This window comes from Stenella coeruleoalba (assembly GCF_951394435.1).
Source record: "Stenella coeruleoalba genome assembly, chromosome: X".
Taxonomy (NCBI): domain Eukaryota; kingdom Metazoa; phylum Chordata; class Mammalia; order Artiodactyla; family Delphinidae; genus Stenella; species Stenella coeruleoalba.
The window spans coordinates 97,444,822-97,466,880 of NC_137152.1; the positions used below are offsets into that span (position 1 = coordinate 97,444,822).

The 22,059-nt window shown below is 45.3% G+C and overlaps 1 protein-coding gene across 4 annotated transcripts in view; it reads right to left on the reverse strand.

Annotated features, from left to right (window-relative positions):
• TMEM255A (transmembrane protein 255A) overlaps nt 1-22,059 on the reverse strand; it is a gene marked incomplete at both ends in the record, with an annotated part of 45,124 nt that overhangs the window by 17,474 nt on the left and 5,591 nt on the right. Inside the window, 6 exons of one of the 4 annotated variants that reach the window (XM_079911139.1) lie at nt 2,945-3,033; nt 3,442-3,513; nt 4,889-4,957; nt 10,023-10,112; nt 12,273-12,335; nt 20,928-21,070. In XM_079911139.1, coding sequence (XP_079767265.1) covers nt 2,945-3,033; nt 3,442-3,513; nt 4,889-4,957; nt 10,023-10,112; nt 12,273-12,335; nt 20,928-21,070 — 526 coding nt within the window. The remainder of the gene's footprint in view (nt 1-2,944; nt 3,034-3,441; nt 3,514-4,888; nt 4,958-10,022; nt 10,113-12,272; nt 12,336-20,927; nt 21,071-22,059) is intronic. The other 3 variants (XM_079911141.1, XM_079911140.1, XM_079911142.1) reach the window with 3 other exon arrangements.

Here is a 22,059-nt window from a genome sequence, read left to right on the forward strand (position 1 = left end):
CGAAAACCAGTGATATTGACTTGACCTCTCCAAAGCTGAGTGAAGACTGAAAGGCAGCTGCTGCAGAGCTGCGTCCTAGAGAAACCACCTTCCTGCACAGGGTGAAATGGAATCGTCTATGTTTGGTATTAAAACCTCGCTGCCCCTGACGTCAAAGAAGGTCTGTGGCTTCGAGGGGACAGCAGAAACTCTGTTTCCGTAGCGCTGGACAAATGACTGCCTGATGTTTTTGTTCCCACTTGTTTTTTTCTTGGCCTCCTTTCCAGGAAATGGACTAGAGGAGCTGGTAATTGATTAAAAATAGGCTTCGTGTGAGGAAAAAAAAATACGCATTCGGCAAAATTAAAGTCTCCGAGCCTCAGAATGCTTGCAGCTAGCTATATTTAGGCCTGGAGATTAGGTCTCCTTCGAGCTGGCTGGAAAAAGTCTCGGGTCAAAGAAAATCTTTTCCTTCTATTGTAGGATCATCACCTCTTAAGTCTCGCGCCTTGCTTTCTGACCGCATGGGACTGTGTCCTGATGAAAAGCTCAGTAAGTGCTTTTCTAGTGGCTTTGCCCTTGGAATCTCAACGCTACAGACCTGGGCAAGGCCTCGATCGCCGCCTGAGGCTGGTCCCCAGGCATCAGGTAGGTGAACAGCGTTTCCAGCTCAAAGGTCGTTAGGGGCAGTGTCCCCATGAACCCTCTTAGTTGTCTGGTCCAATAGTTTATTTTCCTGGGGAAAAGGGTGTTCCTTTTTGATCCTTTTTAATACATGTCACTCCCTTGTCATCAGGTCTTTCATTCAAGCCTGGTCCTGTGCCGGGGCCTGAGGATAAAGATAAGATGAAGTTGTGTTCGCTGCCTTTAGGGAGCCCAGAGTTTAGCAGAGCTCCTCATAAAATTCCTTTAGGGCCTTGAAGACGATCCTGGCACGACTTGCTATAAGAAAGTCAGTTATTATGAAGTTCAGATTGACAGGAAGATAAATTGGGCTTGAGTCTCCACTTAAAAAAAATTCACCTAAGGGCTCAGCTAAATGGAATTTAAGGTAGGATTTAGTTTATTCAGACCTTTTTCAGAAACACACCTAATTGTGGAGAGAAAGGTGTGCCCATAAGGAATCACTTCTCAGCCCTCTCAGCGGGCCTCCTCTCTCCTCCTGGGATCTCAGAACGGAAAGGGAAAGGAGAGGAGAGCAGAGCTGGCCAGAGGAAGGGGTGTCAAAAGGAGGGAGGGGGTAAAAACAGAGGGGAGGACTGAGCAGGGGGAGGGGGATGGACAAGGGGAGGCAAGAGGAAAGATAGCGAACTAACCCCAATTCCCCTAGGACCTATTTTACATTCCTTTGATCATTTTTGGAAGGATGGGCTCAGGAAGTACAATTATAGCCAGCTCTCCATCACCGCGAAGGAGGGAAGTCCTTTACAAGTGTTAGTTATTATTACAACATGAATAATTGAATCTCCCAGATAATCCCCAAACCTCATTTGAGTCTTTAAGTTTCTCTTCCTCCACCGCCAAACCTTTTAATGAAATGAGACCGAAATGAGACCGGTGCTAGCAAAGAAAGTAAAAGGGCTGGCGAGAGTCCCCCTTCTCCTCCCATCGCTCCACTGCCTCTGGTCTGTCAGGTCTTTAATCCTCAAACCGGAGACACTGGCCCCCCAAAACCATAAGTAGGGAGTGTGAGTGAGGAGGGGTGCCTCCTGCTGACCTCTTTGGACCTAGCTCCATCCGGGCCCCTTCTGCCAACTCCTCCCTCCCTTCCACCCTCCCCCTCCTCAGCACCCCTGCACTGATAGCTGAAAGAAAATACGTGCATGGCAGGCACTGGCTGACACACCCCACGTACAGGGCCGTTTACTTATGTTCTGCATCACCTGCTCACGCATTCCTGTCTATTCCACCTTCTAAATTGCTCTTAAAAGTACTCCTTGCTTTCCACCATCCCCAAACCAACTTAATCTAGACTCCGTTCCCTTTGGCCTGGACTCTTGCAGTGGCCCCCTAGTAGCCTCCAGTCTCTAACCACTCAAATCCATCTTGCACGCTATACCCTTCAATGGCTCCCAGTTGCTCACAGGGTCAAGTCCAGAGGCATTCCTATGGCCAGTGAGCCCTCCATGATCTGATCTGTGACCAGCGCTCTGCCCTCACCTCCCCCACACTTCTGGGAAGACCCTCCTCACCTCCACCCCACTTGGGTTTGTTTCCTAACTCCCTCCTTATCCTTTAAATCTCAGCTCCCACATACCCTCCTCCTTGACACGCCCCCCTTTGCCCCCAGTGACTCTGACTTCCAGTCATTTGCATAGAGAGGGTCTCCAGTACAGCCCCCAGATCCGCACTGCACTTCTCACACTAGACTGCAATCAATGGCTCACAGGTCGGTCATCCCTGCTAGTCTGTGAGTTTCTCCGCAGGACTCTCTGTATTCCTGGCACCTAAATATGTCTTGAAAGAGAATAAATGATGTTTTAACAATTGAAGGGCAGAGCGCCAGAGTGGTTGTAACAGAACTAGCACCAAAATCTAAGTTCTGTGAGGGCAAGGAATTTTGTTTTGTTTGCTGCTGAATCTCTAGCGTCTGGAACACAGTCAGGCTATTTGTTGAATGTTGTTGAACTTGGACTTAGACAGAACTGAGTGTGAACCCGACCTCTACCATTTTCGAACTCTGTGTCACCTTGAACTAGCTGTCTGTTTCCTCTGAGCCTCAGTCTTATCATCTGTAAAATGGGGATAATAATTCTACATACATCATAGGTAAGAATTAAATGAGATCAGATACTTGACAGCACCTAGCATAATGCCTGGCACAGAGAAGGCAGGTAATGCATGTCAGCTGAAATCCTTTGAAGACCAATGTCTTCTACTTCTCTGATCCCTACCGTGCGCCCTTCCCCCACCCTAGCCCTGCTCGTGCCCACTGTGGTCAAACCATCAGGGGCTCGGCACTCACTTGCCGCAGTTGTAGAGGTCACAGCAGAAGCAGGTGTTGCCCCGGATGCGAGGTGTGCAGAATCCACGGCTGAGGTGAGGGCAGTTCACCTGGGGACACACCACAGTGAGTAGGTGAGCTGGCACTGGATGGGAGGCGGGACCCTCTGGGATTGGCACTGTGAGTTAGTGACTGATGGAGACGGTAAGGATGGCTGTGAAATGAATACACCAATGCACGGGCAGGATGGGGCTGGGCAGGTGGCTGGCTGAACTCGTGTGTGAGGCAAGTCACTGTGGAGCTGGGCTCACGTGCAGCCTCGTCCACAGCCCTCAGGGCCCCATCCCTGAAGGGTGGAGATGGAGAGGAGGAAGGACGGATGGAAGGACGGACAGAAGAACAAATGGATGGTAGGAAATGAGGATACAAGGGGCGGGAAATCAGGGTATGGGGGAAAGGGGACCAGATGGGAAGGAAGACAGAGGGGCCATCACATGCACTTTGAAGTACAGTAGTACCTCTCGAGCTGCCTGGGTAAGGTTCCTCATAACCCTCGCAGAAGGAGAATTTTTGGTTGAGGAACTTATGACCTTATATAGGAAAAATAGGGTTAGGGGGACCAGGGTTACAAGTGAACCTATGGAAGTCATTATTAACATTTTTACAGTCACCAAGTTAACACAAGAATGAGAACACGATGAAATCCAGAGAATAGCAATGATATTTTACACATCTCGTGTTTGCAAAAAAAATGTAAAAATTAACTTCCATTTATCATCTCTTATTTGTGAGAAATCTTCCAGGCTCTCCCCCGCCCCATATGGATGCAATGAAGTGCTTGTAAATTTGTTTCACTGTGTTATAGAGAATGTTGGTGGTAAACGCGCACTTTTTTCTATATTGGGTCCTTCATCCAAAAGCTCATGCCTTTCTGATAAGCTGTTGGCACATACATCTTTCTACTCCTTTCTAACCCGAGAATAGTTAGAAAAATGGTAAACTGGTGATTGGGGAAGGAAAATGGGGCAAGTGGATGGCACTGTTCACACTGTATGTCAAGGAAAACAGCTTCCCCTGAAGTTATGCAATGCAGTCACCATTTTATATCCACTTGCCACCTTTTTCTAACAGTCACAAGTTTACCATTTTTCTAACTATTCTCAGGGGCGGGGGGGGGCATTGACTTTCAATTTGAAGTTAATAGAGAACCAAATGGTCGAGGTTGCTAGAAGCACATGGTAGAGTTTTATATTAAAGGGCTCTCTGGATTGGAGAGAGGTGAATGTGAGCTGAAATGAAAGCTCTCCAAAAATGACCTGGAGCCGAGCTTCACCTCACCGCCCACTGCCTCTGCTTCTGTGTGAGGCAACAAGGAACCCAAGGAGAGCCATGCGGGGCAGGAGAGACACACCCTCACGTGTCCACTCAAGCAGCAACAGACTGGCCTCCGGGCGTGTCGTGACAGGCCTCCCCAGAGCCTCAAAGTGGACAAGGCTTCTCAGTGACCCTCATTGGCTTCCTGACCCCTCCCATATGTGGGACTCAGACTCTGCCTCCCCGGTCCAGGCCTGCTGCCTTGGTGGGGCTCCCACTTTTCTTCCAGCTGGACATCAAGTCCAGGCAGCTGAACCATCATCCACGGACATGGGGGAGGGACCTACCCTGTGGCCTCTGTACTCTTCGTCTGTCCCTCTCGGGATCAAAGCCATACACTGAGAGGCTGCCTGCTGGGGTCAGAGGGGCAGCCTGTGGCCACAGAACAAAGTAAATCTGATTAGGCCTCATGAGGCTCTAACCTATGACCATGGCCCCATTAGCACTGTGCTCTGACCCACCGAACAAATCAACTAAACATACCTTGTAGCAAGCTGTAGGCCTGGGAAAAAGAGTAAAAGAAAGGGGGTTCCAGGCAGAACAGGAGACTTTCCCCAAAGGTAAGACGTGCAGCCTCCTTCTGGCTCTTACCTCCTCAGCTTCCTTCTGGGATGTCTTGGGCACATAGTGGCACCGGTTAGCATAGAGTGGTTTCAGATCCTGGAAACGGAAACACCAAACCAAATGGGTTTTGGCTTTGGAAAATAGAGCAGCAAGTGCTCTGATTGGTAATAAAAGATTTGAATACACACACACATACACACACACACACACACACACACACACACACACACACACACACCCCAGAGCAGGTAGTGGGTTGGGTTGATTTCTGAAAGCTGCCCATCTAGGGAGCCTGAGAATGTGAGGATCAGATAAAAATGTTCTAATAACTGCTTTCTATTGGGCCACTTGGTTAATGAGAAATTAGGAAATTGACTGAGAAGTGGGTTTCTTGAAATTTCCACTCTGGTTTTCTTTTATTTCTAGTCTTTGTCTCTTTGCAAAGAGTCCCCAGGGAACAAAAGTCAAAACTCCAAGTTATTGCAACATCACACTCCCAATCGGAGGGAGGCCAGCTCCAACAATGAGGATTCATTATCACCTGGGGACAGGACCAGGGCTGGCTGACACGTACCGTCTGCTGTCATTGCCACAGCTTTTTCAGAAGGAAGAGCTCAGGAAGCAAGCCCCACGGGGATGGGTAGCCATGGAGCCTGCTGTAGATTTTAACTCAACTGAATGATGAGCCATTTTCACTCAATTACACAGATTAAAGACAGTGAACTCCAAAAATACCACTGAAGCCCAGAAAACTAACATGGGGCTCAAGGACAGTTGACTAACCCTGCTGGCTTGGGCAGCTTCCTGGTGAGGGAGCTCTCAGACACAGGGGCTGGGGTGGAACAGATAGATGCAATCCAGTGCTACCTGGAAACTGTCAGTCAGGGGATGCTGCCCACTTTCCGGGGGACAGTAAACATCCCCTGACTGGTAGGGGGCTTCGACCAAAAGCAGGTTAGCACAGGACAAGCAGTTTATGCAAACTGACCTTTGGAACTCGGCCAAAAGCACCTTGGCAGAGGGAGTTTATCTATTGCCCCTCCTTCCCCCTAAACCCACTTCTCTCACCGTTTTCAATAATCCTGGTGGCTGCTTTTCCCCACACATGTGATTGAGCATCTCCTGCACCAGACACCCAAGTGCCTCCTTGCCTCCCTGCCTGCTGCCCCGTCAAGGACCTAGGACCTTCCATCAGCTGCTTCCACATGAATGTCCTGACCGCTCCGTGTTCTGAAAGTACACTGCCCTGTGGGCTCAGCCTGGAGTCAGGCTGGAAAGGAATGAGGGTTCTCATGGTCACTGCCAGCAGGGTTTATTTTCCGACTTTGGGCAATGGCAGAAGTCATCATCATCCTGCCGAAGGGGAGGCTTGATGTGCTGGTCGGAGCCCTCCTGACCTCCTGGTTCTCCAAAGAGCATTCAGCCACCAACTGCCTAAATGAAGACAGACGTGTGTGTGTGATGGTCGCCCATATGCTGCCTCTGGGTGCTCTTGTGCACTGAGGCCCCAGGGGAGGAACAAGCCCATGTGACTGGCCAGTAAGAAAAGGCCACTTAGCCGCGCAGCCTTTTCCATCCGAAGGGCTAGCGACTCCGGAGTGGAGGGCTGGCCACGAGACTGCTTCTTGCTGAGTGTCAGTGTGCTCTGGGCGAGGCCCTCTCAGGGCGCGTTCACACCCATTATTTCATACCGTCCTCATGTTAACCCTGAGAGGCAACCAGGTTACTATCACATCCACGTGGAAGAGGAGAGACTGGGCATGAGGAGGGAAAGGGATTTTCCCAGCTAGTTAATTGCTATATTCGGGGAGGGGAAAGGAAGGAAACTGGAGACGAGAGAGAAGGAATGAGACACATTTAGAGGGGGGTCAGGAAGTAGGTCTTAAGGGGAAGTGCACATGTCCCCAAGCCAAAGGACAGGGCACCAGGAGGTTAAAGGGCTCCAACAACAGGAAAGGCTGGCTCTAACCCACCCGAGCGGTGCTGGGGTCCAAACGTGCCTTTCATTTAAACTGGCCAACAGACATCACCATAGATTAATAAAGCCTTCTCCCTCAAAACTGTCTGGGTACCAGTGAGGACTGGCAGATGTCTTAGGACAGGTACAATGTAGGCAAAAAGTTGTTCTCAAAGACTCCTCCAGCCTTACTCCAACCTCCCGAATCAAATGCTCTACTGCAAGCCACTAACGGCAGGAGGTACAGAGGGCCTAGACTCAGAAGCTGGAAGAAACTTCCAATAAATATAATTTGGATTTTTCTCGCATTGCCTTTGGCTGAGGCCAGTGATCAAAACCTTTAGGAGTTTAGGAGTCGGGAAAATGCAAATCAAAACCGCAATGAGAAACCACTTCATACCTACTAGGATGGCTAGAATTTAAAAGTCGGATAATTACGGGAGTTGGCAAGGAGGTGCAGAGACTGGCACACTCAGATACTTCCAGTGCGAATGTAAAACGGTGCAGCCACTTTGGAAAATTGGCAGTTCATCGAAAGGTTAAACGTAGTTACCATATGACCCGGTACTTCCAATCATAGGTATATACTCAAAGGAAATGAAAACATATGTCCACGTAGAAATTTGAACACAAATGTTTATAGCAGCATTATTGATAACAGCCAAGAGGTGGAAACAACCCAAATGTCCATCAACTTGTGAATGGATAACCAAAATGTGGTATATCAATACAATGGAATATTATTAGACCATAAAAAGAAAGGAAGCAATGATACATGCTACAATATGGATAAATCTGGAAAACATTATACTAAGTAAAAAAAGTCAGGTTACAAAAGACTACATATTATATGATGCCATTAACAGGAAATGTTAATTAATATAGGGAAATCTATAGAGAAAGTAGAGTAGTGGTTGCCTAGGACTTGGGGGAGCAGGGGGAATAGGGAAGTGATAGCTAAAGGGTATGGGGTTGTTTGGGGGATGATAAAAATCTTCTAGAATTGACGTGATAGTTTGCACATACACGTGAATGTACTAAAAGCCACTGAATTATATACTTCAGATGGGTAAATTATATGGGACGTGAACTATATCTCAATAAAGATGTTTAAAAAAAGAAACATTAGGAGTGGGAGGAGGAGGGAAAAGGAGGAAGCCATTTTAGCTCATGATGCCATGAAAATCTACTGCAGGCTTCTTGGCCACTAGGCCTATGTTGCCATGGAGACTGCCTCGGAGTGAAGAGCGCTTGTCAAATGGGGATAATAACACCTGCCCTACATATCTCACAGGATTGCTGTGGGTCTCAAATGAGATAATAGATGTTAAGGCACATTGAAACACTAAATTCACTATACAAAAACAAGGAATTATTGTTATTAAGATGGCGCCTGTTGAAACAAAATAGCACACGTACTATGATTGTCTACAAGCATGCTACAAAAATAGGTATATACTCAGAGGGTAATATGCAAAAATTGCATATGCAATAGAATTGCTATGTTAGGGTGGTAGGATAGTGGATGTTACAAGTTCCTGTTGTGTCACTTGCCTTTTCAAAAAGAAAAAGATGAAGAAAAAGATGGCTCTCTCAGCTAAACTCAAAAGGGATGAGTCTGATATAGGGGCTGACATATTCCTGACCCCAAAAGAAAACTGGGCTAAAAGCTTCTCTCTTCCATCCCATACTTTTCCCCCTGCCCAGTAATTATCTCCTGACATGCCAGCACTGACCATAGGAATTCCACTAATCTTGGCAAATGAGGGACTGACTCTTATGTCTAGGAGGAGAGTCCAAGAGCAAGTTGGGATTGAAATAATAATGTTAATCATATGCAAATGTTAATATTATGTTAATAATGCAAATCATCCTTTCCCAGATCCATCCATACCCAGGACGCTCCCTCAGGATGACCTGCACTATTAGCCAACGATTGAAACGGAATAAAATATGATGGATCCACACAATATTCTGATAATACAATTTTTCTCTAATTCAATTGTTTTAGAAAACATATAATTCCAACTAGTTCATAGGATGTCTTCATTTTCAATGTTGGTTCACTTGGGGGAAAAAATGAGTATCTGAGGTTTTTGTGGGAGCTCAGGAAGCTGCTTGGTTTGCTCTCGATTTGGGTTTGTGGGCCAGATCAGGGCTATACTATGACCTCCCTGGGACTTCTGCCTTTTGTGGACAGCTTCCTCCATTAAAAATTGTTGAAAATGATATTTCATTTATTTTGATTATATCTTATGACTGCATTGGTATAAAGACAAATTTCTATTATGTGTGAAAACATTTTTTTTGGCCTAAAAGTTCATCATTTTTCTTCTGATTTGAAAAGAAATGATCATATTTTTCTGGGACCCTGAAAGTCCGTGGGTCACAGGCACTGTTGTCTGCTGAGCCCAACAGAGAAGGCGGCCCTAGGCCAGATATCTGGAATCGTAAGAGATGGAAAGCGCCGACCGAGGGGTGAGGGCTCCTGCAGGGAGCCCTGTGGGAAGGACCCGAATCCCAGGCTTCTCCAAGAAGGAGCACAGGTTTGGGTTTCAGGAGTAAAGTAGCCTTACTCGAGGCACAGCTTCTCCAGAACAGGAAGCATTTGGCGCCTCTACTCCAGAACTGGGCTCGTTTTGGAGACTCCCAGCTCTGGGGCTTCCTCCGGATCCCAATCACATCACTCCTCTCCAACCATGAAGACAGCGAAGTTCAGGTATCCTAGAAAAGGTGTCTGTCCTCATGGGCTGCTCTTGTCACTGTTGGAGGTGGGGGAGGTCAGCTATTGCCACCTCCAAGGCTCTCAGGAAGTCATGTGGCTTCCTGCGGCTCTCTCCCTACCTGCTCACTCCCAACACCAATTCCAAGCCAGTCCCCTGGCCCTTGTCTCTGACTTTTCCAAATGTCACCCACGTGTCAACAAAGGCTTAGCTCCAACCCCTCCACCGTGGGGAAGCCTGCTCTGATCCAAGGTAAACCACTTGGGCACTTAGAGTTTATATGCCCAGCTTAGACCAATTTCTCTAGATGCCCGTGTGTGTCCAGGGATGTCCTCATTTTGACGTCACCTCCTTGAGGCCGGTGATGTCACCTCCCTCTCCTGTACCCCTCACAGCCCTTAGCACACACCCAGCACACACACACTCGATGAAGCCTTGTTGTATTGCCCATTTACTTTAACCCAGGACTAAAAATACTCACAATGTGTCTGGCAGCGAAGACCCCGTCGACTATGGCACAACAAAAGGCTGCAATCACACCAAAGCTGATAAAGACGATGGAAGCCACCAGCTGTGGGAGTAGGGGTGGGGGACAAAGCAAAAGTGTCTGTTAGCCCTCCACTATTGCTGCTTCTGGAGACAAGGCGATCCCCAAGACACCGCCAGCCAAAGCAGAACTCTGGCCTGCCAGCCCGTGTGAAGAGTGAATGCCCTTTTCAGTCACGCAGCACGAGTGGGAGCGGGGGAGGGCGACGCGGAGAAGGGGCCATTGAAGCACTTCTTACACTTTCAGGGCAAGCTAAGAAATTCACTCCAGGAGTCTATGAGTGCCCAAGGAAGAGAAGGCTGAGGAACTAGACTGCATGGCTCTTCCATTCTCAGACTCAGAAAAATGTTGGACCTTTGACATCATGAAGTCCCACCCCCTATTTTATTTATTGTGGAATTGGAGGCTCAGAGAGGGGAAGTGGTGTGTCCAAGGTCACTATCCAGTCTATGGAAGAGCCTGTGCCCACCAACTCCTAGTCTAGTGTTCTTCCCAACCCCTCATGGTGGGCAATGATGAAGAAGGGATGATTCTGAGGCCCTGCGCAACCCTACATGGCCCTGCATCACTGAAGAAAGAGAACACTCAACTTATTATGGCTTAGGTGTCAAAGACATTTTACAAGGGTTGAAGTCTCTGAAATTGATCAACTCTGTGTGGTACATACAAAAAAGTTCAAGTAAGAGAAATGTTTGCTGGAAGCAGACTGCCCTATTCTCTGATCGTGTTAGATAACAGAAATTTTCCTAGTAATTTGTCTTCCATTACAAGGGCGATACCACAACCCAACGTGGGGGTAGGTGTTTCAAGGCGTAACCAGGGGCAGGGATAGGTACTGCCTAAGCCCACCATCTGCCCGTGTTGACCCTCAAAACACCCTCTTTGAGGTGTTTGGGGGCTAAAGTAGAGAAATAGCATGGCATTAAGCTGCTCCCCAGGGAGGAGGAGGAAATCACAGTCAAGGCCACCCTAAGGTCCTCCCATCTCACAGGCTAGAAGGTAATACTGATCTCCTTTGGGAGTTGTTCAGAAACGTCGCCCCATAAATCTCGCTTCACAGCACTACCGAGAGTTGGTAAATAATGGATGAAAGATGTCATGAAATTGGCATTATCAGCTATGCTATGATCAGCTCTACAATTAGAACTCCCCTGTCATTTTGAATAATTTAAACCCAAAGTGCAAACACAACTGGCAGCGGAGAGCCCAGGTGAAATGGAAGAAGAGAACTATTAGAACCCCTCTGAGGGTGATTCCCTATATTGCTGGGGGGAGAACACACGGTTAGAGTTCCCTGTCCCTGGAGCTATTACGTTATCTGATTAAACTTGCTGTTGAATAGACCCTAGCATCAGTCTAGATGCCACAGTGACTTGTACGGGGAAGCCTAATCAGTCCACCATCTGACAACTCACCAGGCATCTTGATTTACAAGCCCATAAAACTGCAATATGCTTGCAATTCGGTCTGTACCGTCTTCTCTTGCCCTCTAGGAAGCCTTCTCAGGCTGAAGCAAGAAAATACAACAGTCTGCCCTTGCGGGCCCCCATTCGGACATAGAACTTTGTGAGTTTTACCTCCTGTTATATGCGTACCCTTCCTCTCAACGTTACACATACTTAGCTTTGAACTATGTATGGGTAATGGGAATACTTGAGGTTGGCTTCGTAATTTCATTTCGTCTTCTTGCGCCCTAAATATATTTGTTCTGTTAATTAAAGTCCCCTAGATTGGAATCTCCTAAAAGGCAGGAACCCTCTGCGAAAACTCCTCTCCAAGATTATGCATCAGAGAGGAAGGTGTGAGGGTCGCCAGTGAGCCAGGGCTGCAGCAGCAGGAATCGAAGACACAAAGGCATCCGATGCGAGGACAACTGGCCTGACTGGATAGGCTGGCACACTCCTTTGCGAAGGAGGAGAAAAGCAAAAGGCAAGATCCAGATTATTCCATCCCTGTGACTTAAGGAGACTAGCTGGGCCACTGAGGGAACATCAGGCAGGGTGAGAACAAGTCCCATACCACAGGGTCACTTTAAAACAAGTTCCCCGGAGGCTTAGGAGAAAAGTAAAGTAGCTGTTTCTTTTGTGGCCCAATTTGGGCAACCTTAAGAAATGTGTCACTTATCCACAGAAATGTTGAGCTTTTTCAGGTGAAGAATTTGATTCTATAACGATGAAAACTTACCATTTGCCGTTTGTTCTCCACGAGGTTTGATCCGATGATTCCAAGGAATGAGCCAAAGCCGAGCTGCAAAGCAACATGGCACAGGTAGCACGTGGGAAGATGGTTAGCCTGACCGCACGGTCGTTCCACCCCTGGGATACAATTCAGGATAACAGAAAATACCCGGGGTACAGATGCTAAACCCGTGCAGCTGTTACACAAATACAGTATGAGTAAGAAAAGTATTTCTCCCACCATTGGCCAATTTTTCCTCGTAGATATGAATCACACCTAAAAAGAAACTCGTGTGCCCAGGAGCTAAAAGTAAAAGTCAACCATAGCTTTTCAGAGGCTGCTTGTTTCAATTTCAATATCCATTACCTAGCATGTGACTGGTGAGTCAGTAAAAGATGGATAATGGTGAAAAGCACGCATTATATTCTGATCTTTATCTTTTCTTTGAAAAGAGACCTTCTATCCTGATGCACGAATTACAAAATAAAGGTTTGAAATAGCGATTTCTGATGCATCAGACACGCTAATCAAACGCAGGAAGTACTTTAGAAATCAGCAAGCACCTTAACCTAGACTTAAAAAAAAAAAAGAACTATTTTTTGAAAGCCTGTATTTGTGGTTGACCCACTGCCGTTTATGTTAGCACTTATTCACCTCTTCTTCCATCTCTGCTTCATTTATGGACAGAAAGCATTCATTAAAGGGTGAATAGAAATGGCGGTGTAAAACCCTGAAAAACAATTTCCCTGCCTAAGCGGCTGGGATGATGGCTCGGGGTAGCAGATTCCACTTTGCTCTCAGTTCTGCCATTAGTGGATTGAGTCTGCCATTCTCAGCTGAAAATGATCACTAACCGATGGCTGCTGTCAGGGGTGAAAGTGGAAGAAGTAAAAAGTGGTGGGAATGGACCAATAAATCTTAACACAAGTCCAGCAATGTAGTTACACTTCTCTTGAGCCTCACTAAGGATCTGGCCTTCCATCTGCCGCCTTACCTTGGCTCACAGGGACATCTCTTTCAGTCTGAGGCCCCCAAGCCTTACACCAAGTCTTGGAAATCTAATGGACCCAAGGGCTGGGCAGGAGCCTGGTGGGGCAGTGTAGGGGGACTGGGTGCTTGCCTCAGAAACCTAAGCATGAAAGAAGAGAATGAATGGAAGGAATGAATACAAATTTCCAAGGACTCATTCTGCAGGGCCACTCAGCCAGCAACCCCTCTTGAGAAATAGAAGCTGAAGAGAATAAAGGTGTAACCCATGCCGTCCAAGACTCTACTGAGAACATCCTCACTCAACGGTTAAACTATACCTGTCTCCCGCCTGGTCTTATTTGAAATGTAATTAAAATGTGTTGTGATGAGGTATAGTGATTAAAACCTGGTCATCAGACTAGCCTGGCTTCTAACCCCAGCTCTTCCACTTGTGGCTGTGCGACTTGAACAAACTGACTGACCTCTCTAAACCTCAGTTTCCTTATCTGGAAAATGGGGACCATAGTAGTAGCTGTCTTATAGGATTTTTATAAGGATTATCCAGGACAATACAGTCAAAGAACTTTGCACAGGGCCTGGCACACAGTAAGTTCTCAGTAAATTCGAGTTATTGTTCTAGTGATTATTATTACTATTTTTAAAGACACCTAACTTTGGGGCAGCTCTAACCTGATTTGAGCTGGCAAATCCTATCATTATCTGCTCTGTTTCATAAGAGTTTTGTATTCTGTCTTATCTCCCCTCCCAATATGTTGCACAGCTTTTATTTTTCAGGAAGAATTCCATGAATAGCCTGTGCTTATGACACTCTGGGCCATTTGTGGAGACTGAAAGAAAGTCAGAGGGCAGTTTCTTACATGGAAAATAAGTCCTTTCACTGAGCAGTTCATCAGTTTCCACAGATATTCACTGAATGTTCTGAGCCTCAACAGCAGTCTTTGCCTTAAGACGGGAAGCAAAGACACTCGCTCTTCCTGACACTCTCAAATAACTCTCTGATGGCAGTGACCGGAAGAGGTGGCCTGAAGCCTCATGGAATTGGCCGGAAAGACAAGGTGCTCTGGGACTGGAAATCCCAGGCCAACCAGTTAATTCATCCAGTTCCCTCCCCTTTCCTTCCATTCTATTTCTATTCCACTCCAACTCATTCCATTTTCTAACACTCACTGAGTACTTTTGGGAGATAAATAAGATGACATGGCCCCTACCCTGCAGGAGTGCATAGTCTAGTGAGGGAGAGGCAGACTGTGGCTTAAGGACCACAGGCGAGGTAGAAACAAAGTGCTGAAGGAGCAGAGAATAATTCATTTTGTATTATATCCTTGGCTCTGCTACTTATAAACTGTGTGACCTTGGGCTAGTTCTTTAGCCACTCTGTGCTTCGTTTTCCTCATCTATTAAATGGGAATCATAATGGTCATGACCACACAGGACTGCTGTGAGGATTAAATGAGATAAGGTATGTACGTAGCGTGACCTGCATAAGGTAGGCTGCTAAATACATATACATGGTCGTTCTCAGATCTCACAGAGGGGATAAGTGGGGTCAAAGACAGGTAGAGTTCACCAGGTGGGGAACTAATATCAATTGAGTCCTGGCTGGAAGAATTCATTCATCTGGATGACAGGTTTATGAACTAACTCACCAGTATCACTAAAACTACCTTACATTTGAAGAGCATTTGAATTTAAAGAAGCGCTTGCCATGGTCACAGTCATGTTAGGGAGTTCGGTGGAGCTCATATCATTCCCATTTGATAGATAGCAAAACGGAGGCCTAGAGAATTGTATGGGCTCATCCCCTCTTACAGCAAGTTCACGGCAGGGCCAGGACGAGCCCTCAAGAACACCCTAACAGCTGGTGTTCTTCCAGCCACACTTTGCTGTATTTGTGGCCAGTGTTAGCAGAATAGTGACCTTCACCTCTGCCCCCCAGGGAAGAAGTTCCCTGTAAGGATGGAGTGAGAAGTCCTATTTGAGGAAGAGCTGAGGGGGTGAAAGTAAAGAAGGAAAAATCAACAGAATTTCCTGAAAATGGGCAGCTGCTTCTAATCAACTGTTTGCTCTCCTGAGGCCTCCGAAAGGTAAGCTCTGTGGTCCTTGCTCGAGAACTGCCCGGAATCATGGAATGTTCAGACCTTTGGAACTCCATCTTGACTCCCCATTACCTGAACAAATAACCAGTTTGCTTTGTTTTGGCTGCCCTCCACTTGTAGAAGAAAAAAAGGCAAATCATGAGAACTCAGTTTCAAGAGCTCTTTTTAGGCTGCACCCTATAATCTATGCCTATTCCCATCCACTGGGACTGAGGTGCAAATGGATTAATCATTCAACAAGTATTAATTGGACATCTACTCTGTGGCAGGCACTGTGCTACACCTGTGATATGGAGGCCAGGAAGCGGGGTGGGGTATGATACCAAGACCAACAAGACTCGGCCTGGAGGAGCTGTAATTAGATAATGGGTCCACAATCCCTTTCTGTAATACTGAAATCAACAAAGCTCTTAAAACCAAAAGGGTTTTTGGTAACTAACTTGGTGGCAAAACCTGACCTTGAACTGACGTGAGGTTATTTTATAATGTTTATCTACTTAGTGTAAAAATTCACAGTTTATTGTAGAAAGACGAAGGTGCTTGATTATGGGGTATATCTCAAGACCCCACTGGGATGTTAGATAATATATGATATATGCAGTCTATTATCTTTCTGAAATTAAAAACAAAACAAAACAGTCTAAAGTTGCAAACACATCTCACCCAAGGGTTCAGATAAGGGATTGTGGACCTGTATAAACAAAGCTAAATGAGAATATAGCCCAACATCCCACAAAGCAGAATGTGACTATTTCCCAAGAACTATGAGTGGAAGGAATCTACAGTAGGGAGTTCAAAGATGGTAGACACCACTGTGGATCCCAGTAGCTGAGAAATGTCCCAGCTGTGTCTTTAAGTTGGAATAGGACAGAGCATTTGGATAAACAGAGAGAGAGAGCACAGGGAGGACGTTCCAGCCCAAGTCATGTTCAGGGGACTGTGAATTGAAAATTTTGGTAAAAGAAAGGTATGGGAGACCAGGCCAAGGGCATCTTCAGAGAGCTTTGAATGACAATGCTAAGGAGGCAACAGGAAGCCAATGAAGGTTAGTCTTATCTAGTAAATCAAGGCTCAAGTGTCATCTCTGAAATGTACTTACTAGCTAGGAACTTTATCTTAGAATGATCTTATATTTTAGAAACATTTTCAACAAGAGGTAGAAAAAAATTCTGCCTAATTCACAATAAACCACAAAATCCCACTATCCAGACCTCCTTCTACTTCCTGAACATTCAAGTTAGTCAAAACTTTCTTGGATTTATCAAGAGTCTTCACATGTGAAGCTGAAGCCACGCTGGCCTAGAGGTTTCTGACCTATTGACTGTTTTGAATGATCCCTGTTGTCTCTGTATCCTACTACCCCATGGCAACTCTGATATAATTTTCAATTAACTGGACACCCCCCCCTTCCCCCACCTGGGAGAGGGGACAGAAGCTCCTGGTTTCTTTCCTAAAAGAAAACCCAGGCTGGTGTGGGCCCTAGCAGTATAACAGCTGGTGGAGAAGGTTCTAGAGTGAAAGGCTTTCAGCACTGATCAGGTGGCCAACTCCATCTTGCGGGTTGCATGGGAAACACATGTAGAGGCCTTGTTCTCCTGGATGTAAGGTTAGAGAGCTATAGAGAAGGACCTGGCTCTCTCCCCTGCATTTTCCATCTTCATACAACCGAGGCTCTTGGTTTTCTTTAGGCCTCCAGAGTAGAAAGCTCACTGGAACGCTTCTGGAACGGACTATGTCTTGAACATTCGAGGACAGTAAAAATCCTAAGCCAGTTTGTCTTTCTGTGTTCGTTTTAATTTTTTTTTAATTTTACATTTTAGCCTGTACAGATGAGCACATCTGTAAAGATGCCTGTTGCATACATGTCTTAGGATGATGATACCACATTCTAGCTCAGGTAGAGTAGCTAACACCCTATCATAATGCACCTCACTGTACAAGAGCATCTCGTTTGGCAAAATAAAGATGGCTCAGAAAAGTTTTGCATGACTTAGAGTTATGCAAACGCGATTATATTTTTCAATGCCTGAGATCTCAATATTTAAATGAATTGTATGGTAAGTAGTCTTTAAGTCGTCTTTAAATCTAGTAACTGCTCCCTAATTTGTTTGTTTTAAAATTTTAAATTCTCATGTGCACATTTAACCAGAGTCCTAAAACAGCAGAGTTCCAAATAACCTGACATTTTCCCACAAATCTATACCATGATCTTTATATTCAAACTGACCAATTTGATAGTGTGGAATCTGAAAATGACACATTTTGCTCATTCTGGTTTTATTGCAAGCATACTTTGTTTATTGTGGGTATTTTCTTTTACATCTTTATTGGAGTATAATTGCTTTACAATGGTGTGCTAGTTTCTGCTTTATAACAAAGTGAATCAGTTATACATATACATATGTTCCCATCTCTCTTCCCTCTCGCGTCTCCCTCCCTCCCACCCTCCCTATCCCACCCCTCTAGGTGGTCACAAAGCACTGAGCTGATCTCCCTGTGCTATGCTGCTGCTTCCCGCTAGCTATCTATTTTATGTTTGGTAGTGTATATATGTCCATGCCACTCTCTCACTTCGTCCCAGCTTACCCTTCCCCTTCCCCATGTCCTCAAGTCCATTCTCAACGTCTGTGTCTTTATTCCTCTTCTGCCCCTAGGTTCTTCAGAAACATTTTTTTTTAAGATTCCATACAGATGTGTTTGCATACGGTATTTGTCTTTCTCTTTCTGACTTACTTCACTCTGTATGACAGACTCTAGGTCTATCCACCTCATTACAAATAACTCAATTTCGTTTCTTTTTATGGCTGAGTAATATTCCATTGTATATATGTGCCACATCTTCTTTATCCATTCTATTTATTGTGTTTTAGTTCTCCAGGTGGTTGCCAATCCACCTGAATTAGACTCCCCTGGGGTGTTTATTAAAATACACACCAAGGTGGGGAAACCACTGGCTTAGAGTTTATATAATACCTCTCTAATAACCAAACTATTCAATTAGTGAAAGCACCCCAGTCCCGGATAAATCTGGATTCCCAGGTATTTATTGTTTCAGAGGTATGAGTTGTTTATTGTATTTGTTATAACATGATCTGACCTATCAACTCAAATGGATTTTTCTGCTCTTCGATCTGCAGTCTTCCCCCCTTCACTTCCTATAACTAAAACCCATTTTAAAGAAACAATCTACAGGAACTATAAAAGCAAAAAAAATTAAGATTAAACCATAGGGCACACTGCTAGGGCTGGCTCTCCTATTAAGATTTCCATATTAGCTCTTAGCCAGACGCACACGCACAGACACACGCCCCCACTGCTTCAACTTCCAGTGCTAGCTGAACGTCAGGTACTCCAATAACAACAATCACGCGCCCTCTTTCCTTTGTTAATGTATTCCAACCCAGCCACCCACAGGCAGATATTCTACAGAGAAGGTTCAGAAGCACCGTTCATGAATAGTAGTTGCTACTCTTAAATGACATGGAAAATACCTTCCTCTCACCCAGGGAGAGTCTGAATCTTGGCTTGAGCATTTGCTCATCAGTCGGAAACCTTTTACTAAATGCAGCTACCTGAAGCCCACGAAGTCACGTAGACCCTATAAATTGCTTTCCCAAGCCACCAAAATGCAATCTTAGCCCCCCCTTCCTCTGTCCCCCGCCCCTCTTGTGTTTAAAAATAAAACCCAATTCTGCTGATGACTGGTTTTCTTGCCTCACCACAGGAAGTGGACCGGGTGAGTTCTCACATCACATGCTTAGCAGAGGGCACCAGACGGTGTCTGTGGGACACCTGCCCTCGGCTCGGCTCAAGAGCTGCGAAGGAACTTCCCGGGAAGGGCGGGCGGCCTTCAGCAGCTGGGCCCCAGTGTCAGGCCCCGGCTCCGCTAGGGCTATTGAGACGGCTGACTGCGGAATCGGTGACCTAGGCAACAGGCGTCAGGCTTGGTCACTCCCGGCGCTGGTTTGTCAAAGGCATCCATCTTTAATCCCTTCCCCTTTCTTTGCTTCTCTTTCCAACACCCCCCACTCCAAAAAAAGAGTAAAAAAGAAAAGAAACAAAACAACAGCAACAAAGCCGTCTGCCCTCCCTGATAACCTAAAATGTAAACAACAACAACAAAAACCCACCCTAACCTTCCTTCCCGCTCTCTAGCAGTTACAATTGGGAAGTCATTTAGTTGATATTCAAAATACGATCCAACCTCTAGAGTTAGGTTTTAGGGTTCGATAGCAGTGTGTGTAGATCCAAATGAGGTTTTGGTTTGGTTTTCTTTTTCTTTTCTTTTTTCCTCAATTATATTGAGGTATAATTGGCAGATAAAATGGTATATATTTCATTTCATTTCATATACAACATGATGATTTGATATAAAATGAGGTTTTGTATGCAAAAAGAGTTCAGCGCTTTCCAGAGTGGATTGCATGCAGCCCGGGGATCCGTAAAACAATCCACTGACGTATGGAAAGAAATGATTTGAACTCTTGTTTCCTATTTTTTGTTTATCTAAAAGAATAAGAAAGAAATTACGCGTTACAAATATTCAGTGAACAGACTGTCACTGGCGCCCTCCCTCGGTGTGAATGTCAGGTGACAAGGCGAGAGCTATCGTTCTGGAGGAGGGCAGGTTCCAAGCAGCAAAGGGTTGGTGGTGGGGCAGCCACCACGTGTGCCCGGATAGTCTTATCTAGTCTTCACTAAACTAGTCCCAAGAAAATGGACAAGGAGTTTGGAAAGACTCCTGTTGATAAACCATGAGTTGAAGATGACCCTAATAATGTAACACAGCGAGAAAATGACAGAGCTGACCCTTGGAACTCTCAGGGTGAGCTCTTTGTCAGCCACACTGTGAGATCACATGAAAAAAACAATGATGCTCATGACAATCTGTTCATATCTGAGAAGAAAGCACAAAATATTCAAAATTATCTAGTAAGCTATTTGAAATAACGACTTACAGCCACTATCTTCAATGAGATTTCATGCGAAGTGCATACCATTCCTTGAAATTTTAGCTAGTGTTAGTATGAAGATATTAAAAATTAAAGTGTATTTCATTTTCATCTAATTTTTGAACTTCCATTTTTGTACGTGTTATGAATATGCATATAATTTGTAAATGAATAATTACACATATTTGAGGAGTAAGCATCCCACATATTTTTCCTGAGAGGAGGGCAGGATGACTTTGGAGATCAGTGCTGTGCGTCACAGACTGTCAAGCTGCAAGGGTCCTCAGATTTCAGGTAAGGTCAGGTGACCCCTATTATATATCTAGGAAAGCAGATGCCCAGAGAGGAAAGGACCTCAGCCTAAGGTTAACACTGCTCATTAGTAACATGTCCTAGACGAGAAAACCGAAGTCCTAAAGAGTGAGATGACCTGCTCAGGATCACACTGCTAGTTAGGGATGGCGCTGGGATTCTTCTGAGTCTTAGTTCAGTGCCCTCCTAAACCAGCCCAGAGGAAATCTGAGCAAACACAGAAACTCAAACAGAATTGAAAACCATCAGAGTAGAACCAAATGTCTGTAGCCAGCAAGCTACTGAGACCTACCTATGCCTTTGATACTCACAATAACTCCCGGGTAGTAACCTCCAACAGTCACATTCTGGGTCCTGGTGGTTGCGGCGAGGCCCACCGTGAGAATTAATACGGACACGATAAGCAAAGTCACGGTGACATAGATGGAGTTTCGTTTCCTCCGATTAAAGGCTCCTGAAAGCACACAGAGAAACTGAAATTGCTCATTTCGGCTGGAGAAGGGATGGACTTCCAGAAACAAATCACTAGGAAGGTTTTCCTTTCCTACTTCAACTGGTAACTGGGGTTATCTCTGGGGAGTGGGATTATGGGGAAGAGATGGAGCTTTAGTTTTTTGCAGTCATCAGGTGTTACGTTTACAATAATATATATATGTTTCCAGTTTGAAAATAAACAACAGAAGAAATTGTACCAGTTACATAAAAAGTAAACGCATTCGATAAAAGATGTATCATACCCACTTAGTGAAGTGTTTCTTTTTTAAGCCAAATTATAAGGTACATGATAGATGGAAAGTGTACTGTGGAGATATTAAATGAAAATATTTTAAGGCCAATATGCAACTAAGGAGGGTTTTTTCATAAGATGGAGATATGAAATTTCATTTTCAGTGTAAATATCAGAACCAAGCCAGGTACTGGGATTTTTTTTTCATTTATTTCTGACATTTGCCACCTCATGTATAAACTTTAAAAATGGTGTGTTGGCAAGATTTGCCACATAACAAATGTGTGTAATAAAGTAAGTGTTTGGAGGCCATTAGTCCACAAAGATATGTATCGGGGGAGGTAGATGGGGAGGATTATAACTTACACCGTTTAGGCTTATGTGAGGGTGACATAAATACAAATGATGAGAAACCCGTTCTTCTACTCAGTGCTTATCGGACATGATAGTGCAAACCAATATTTTTTTTCGAAAACAGGCTTATTAAGTCAGATAGAAAAATGGTATCTAGACTCGCTTTTGAATTTAATTTTTTTTTCTAAGGAACGAAGCACTGCTCAACACTCTGCGTGCGTTTTTTCTGGAGGGGGTTCTCAACAGGAAATACCAGGGATGAGTTACACCTAGGAGTTCTCATAAAAATAAGCAACTGGGGGACTTGCTGTGAGAGTCCAGTTCTCTAGTGGGGAGCCTTATGACAGGGTTGCCCACTCAGG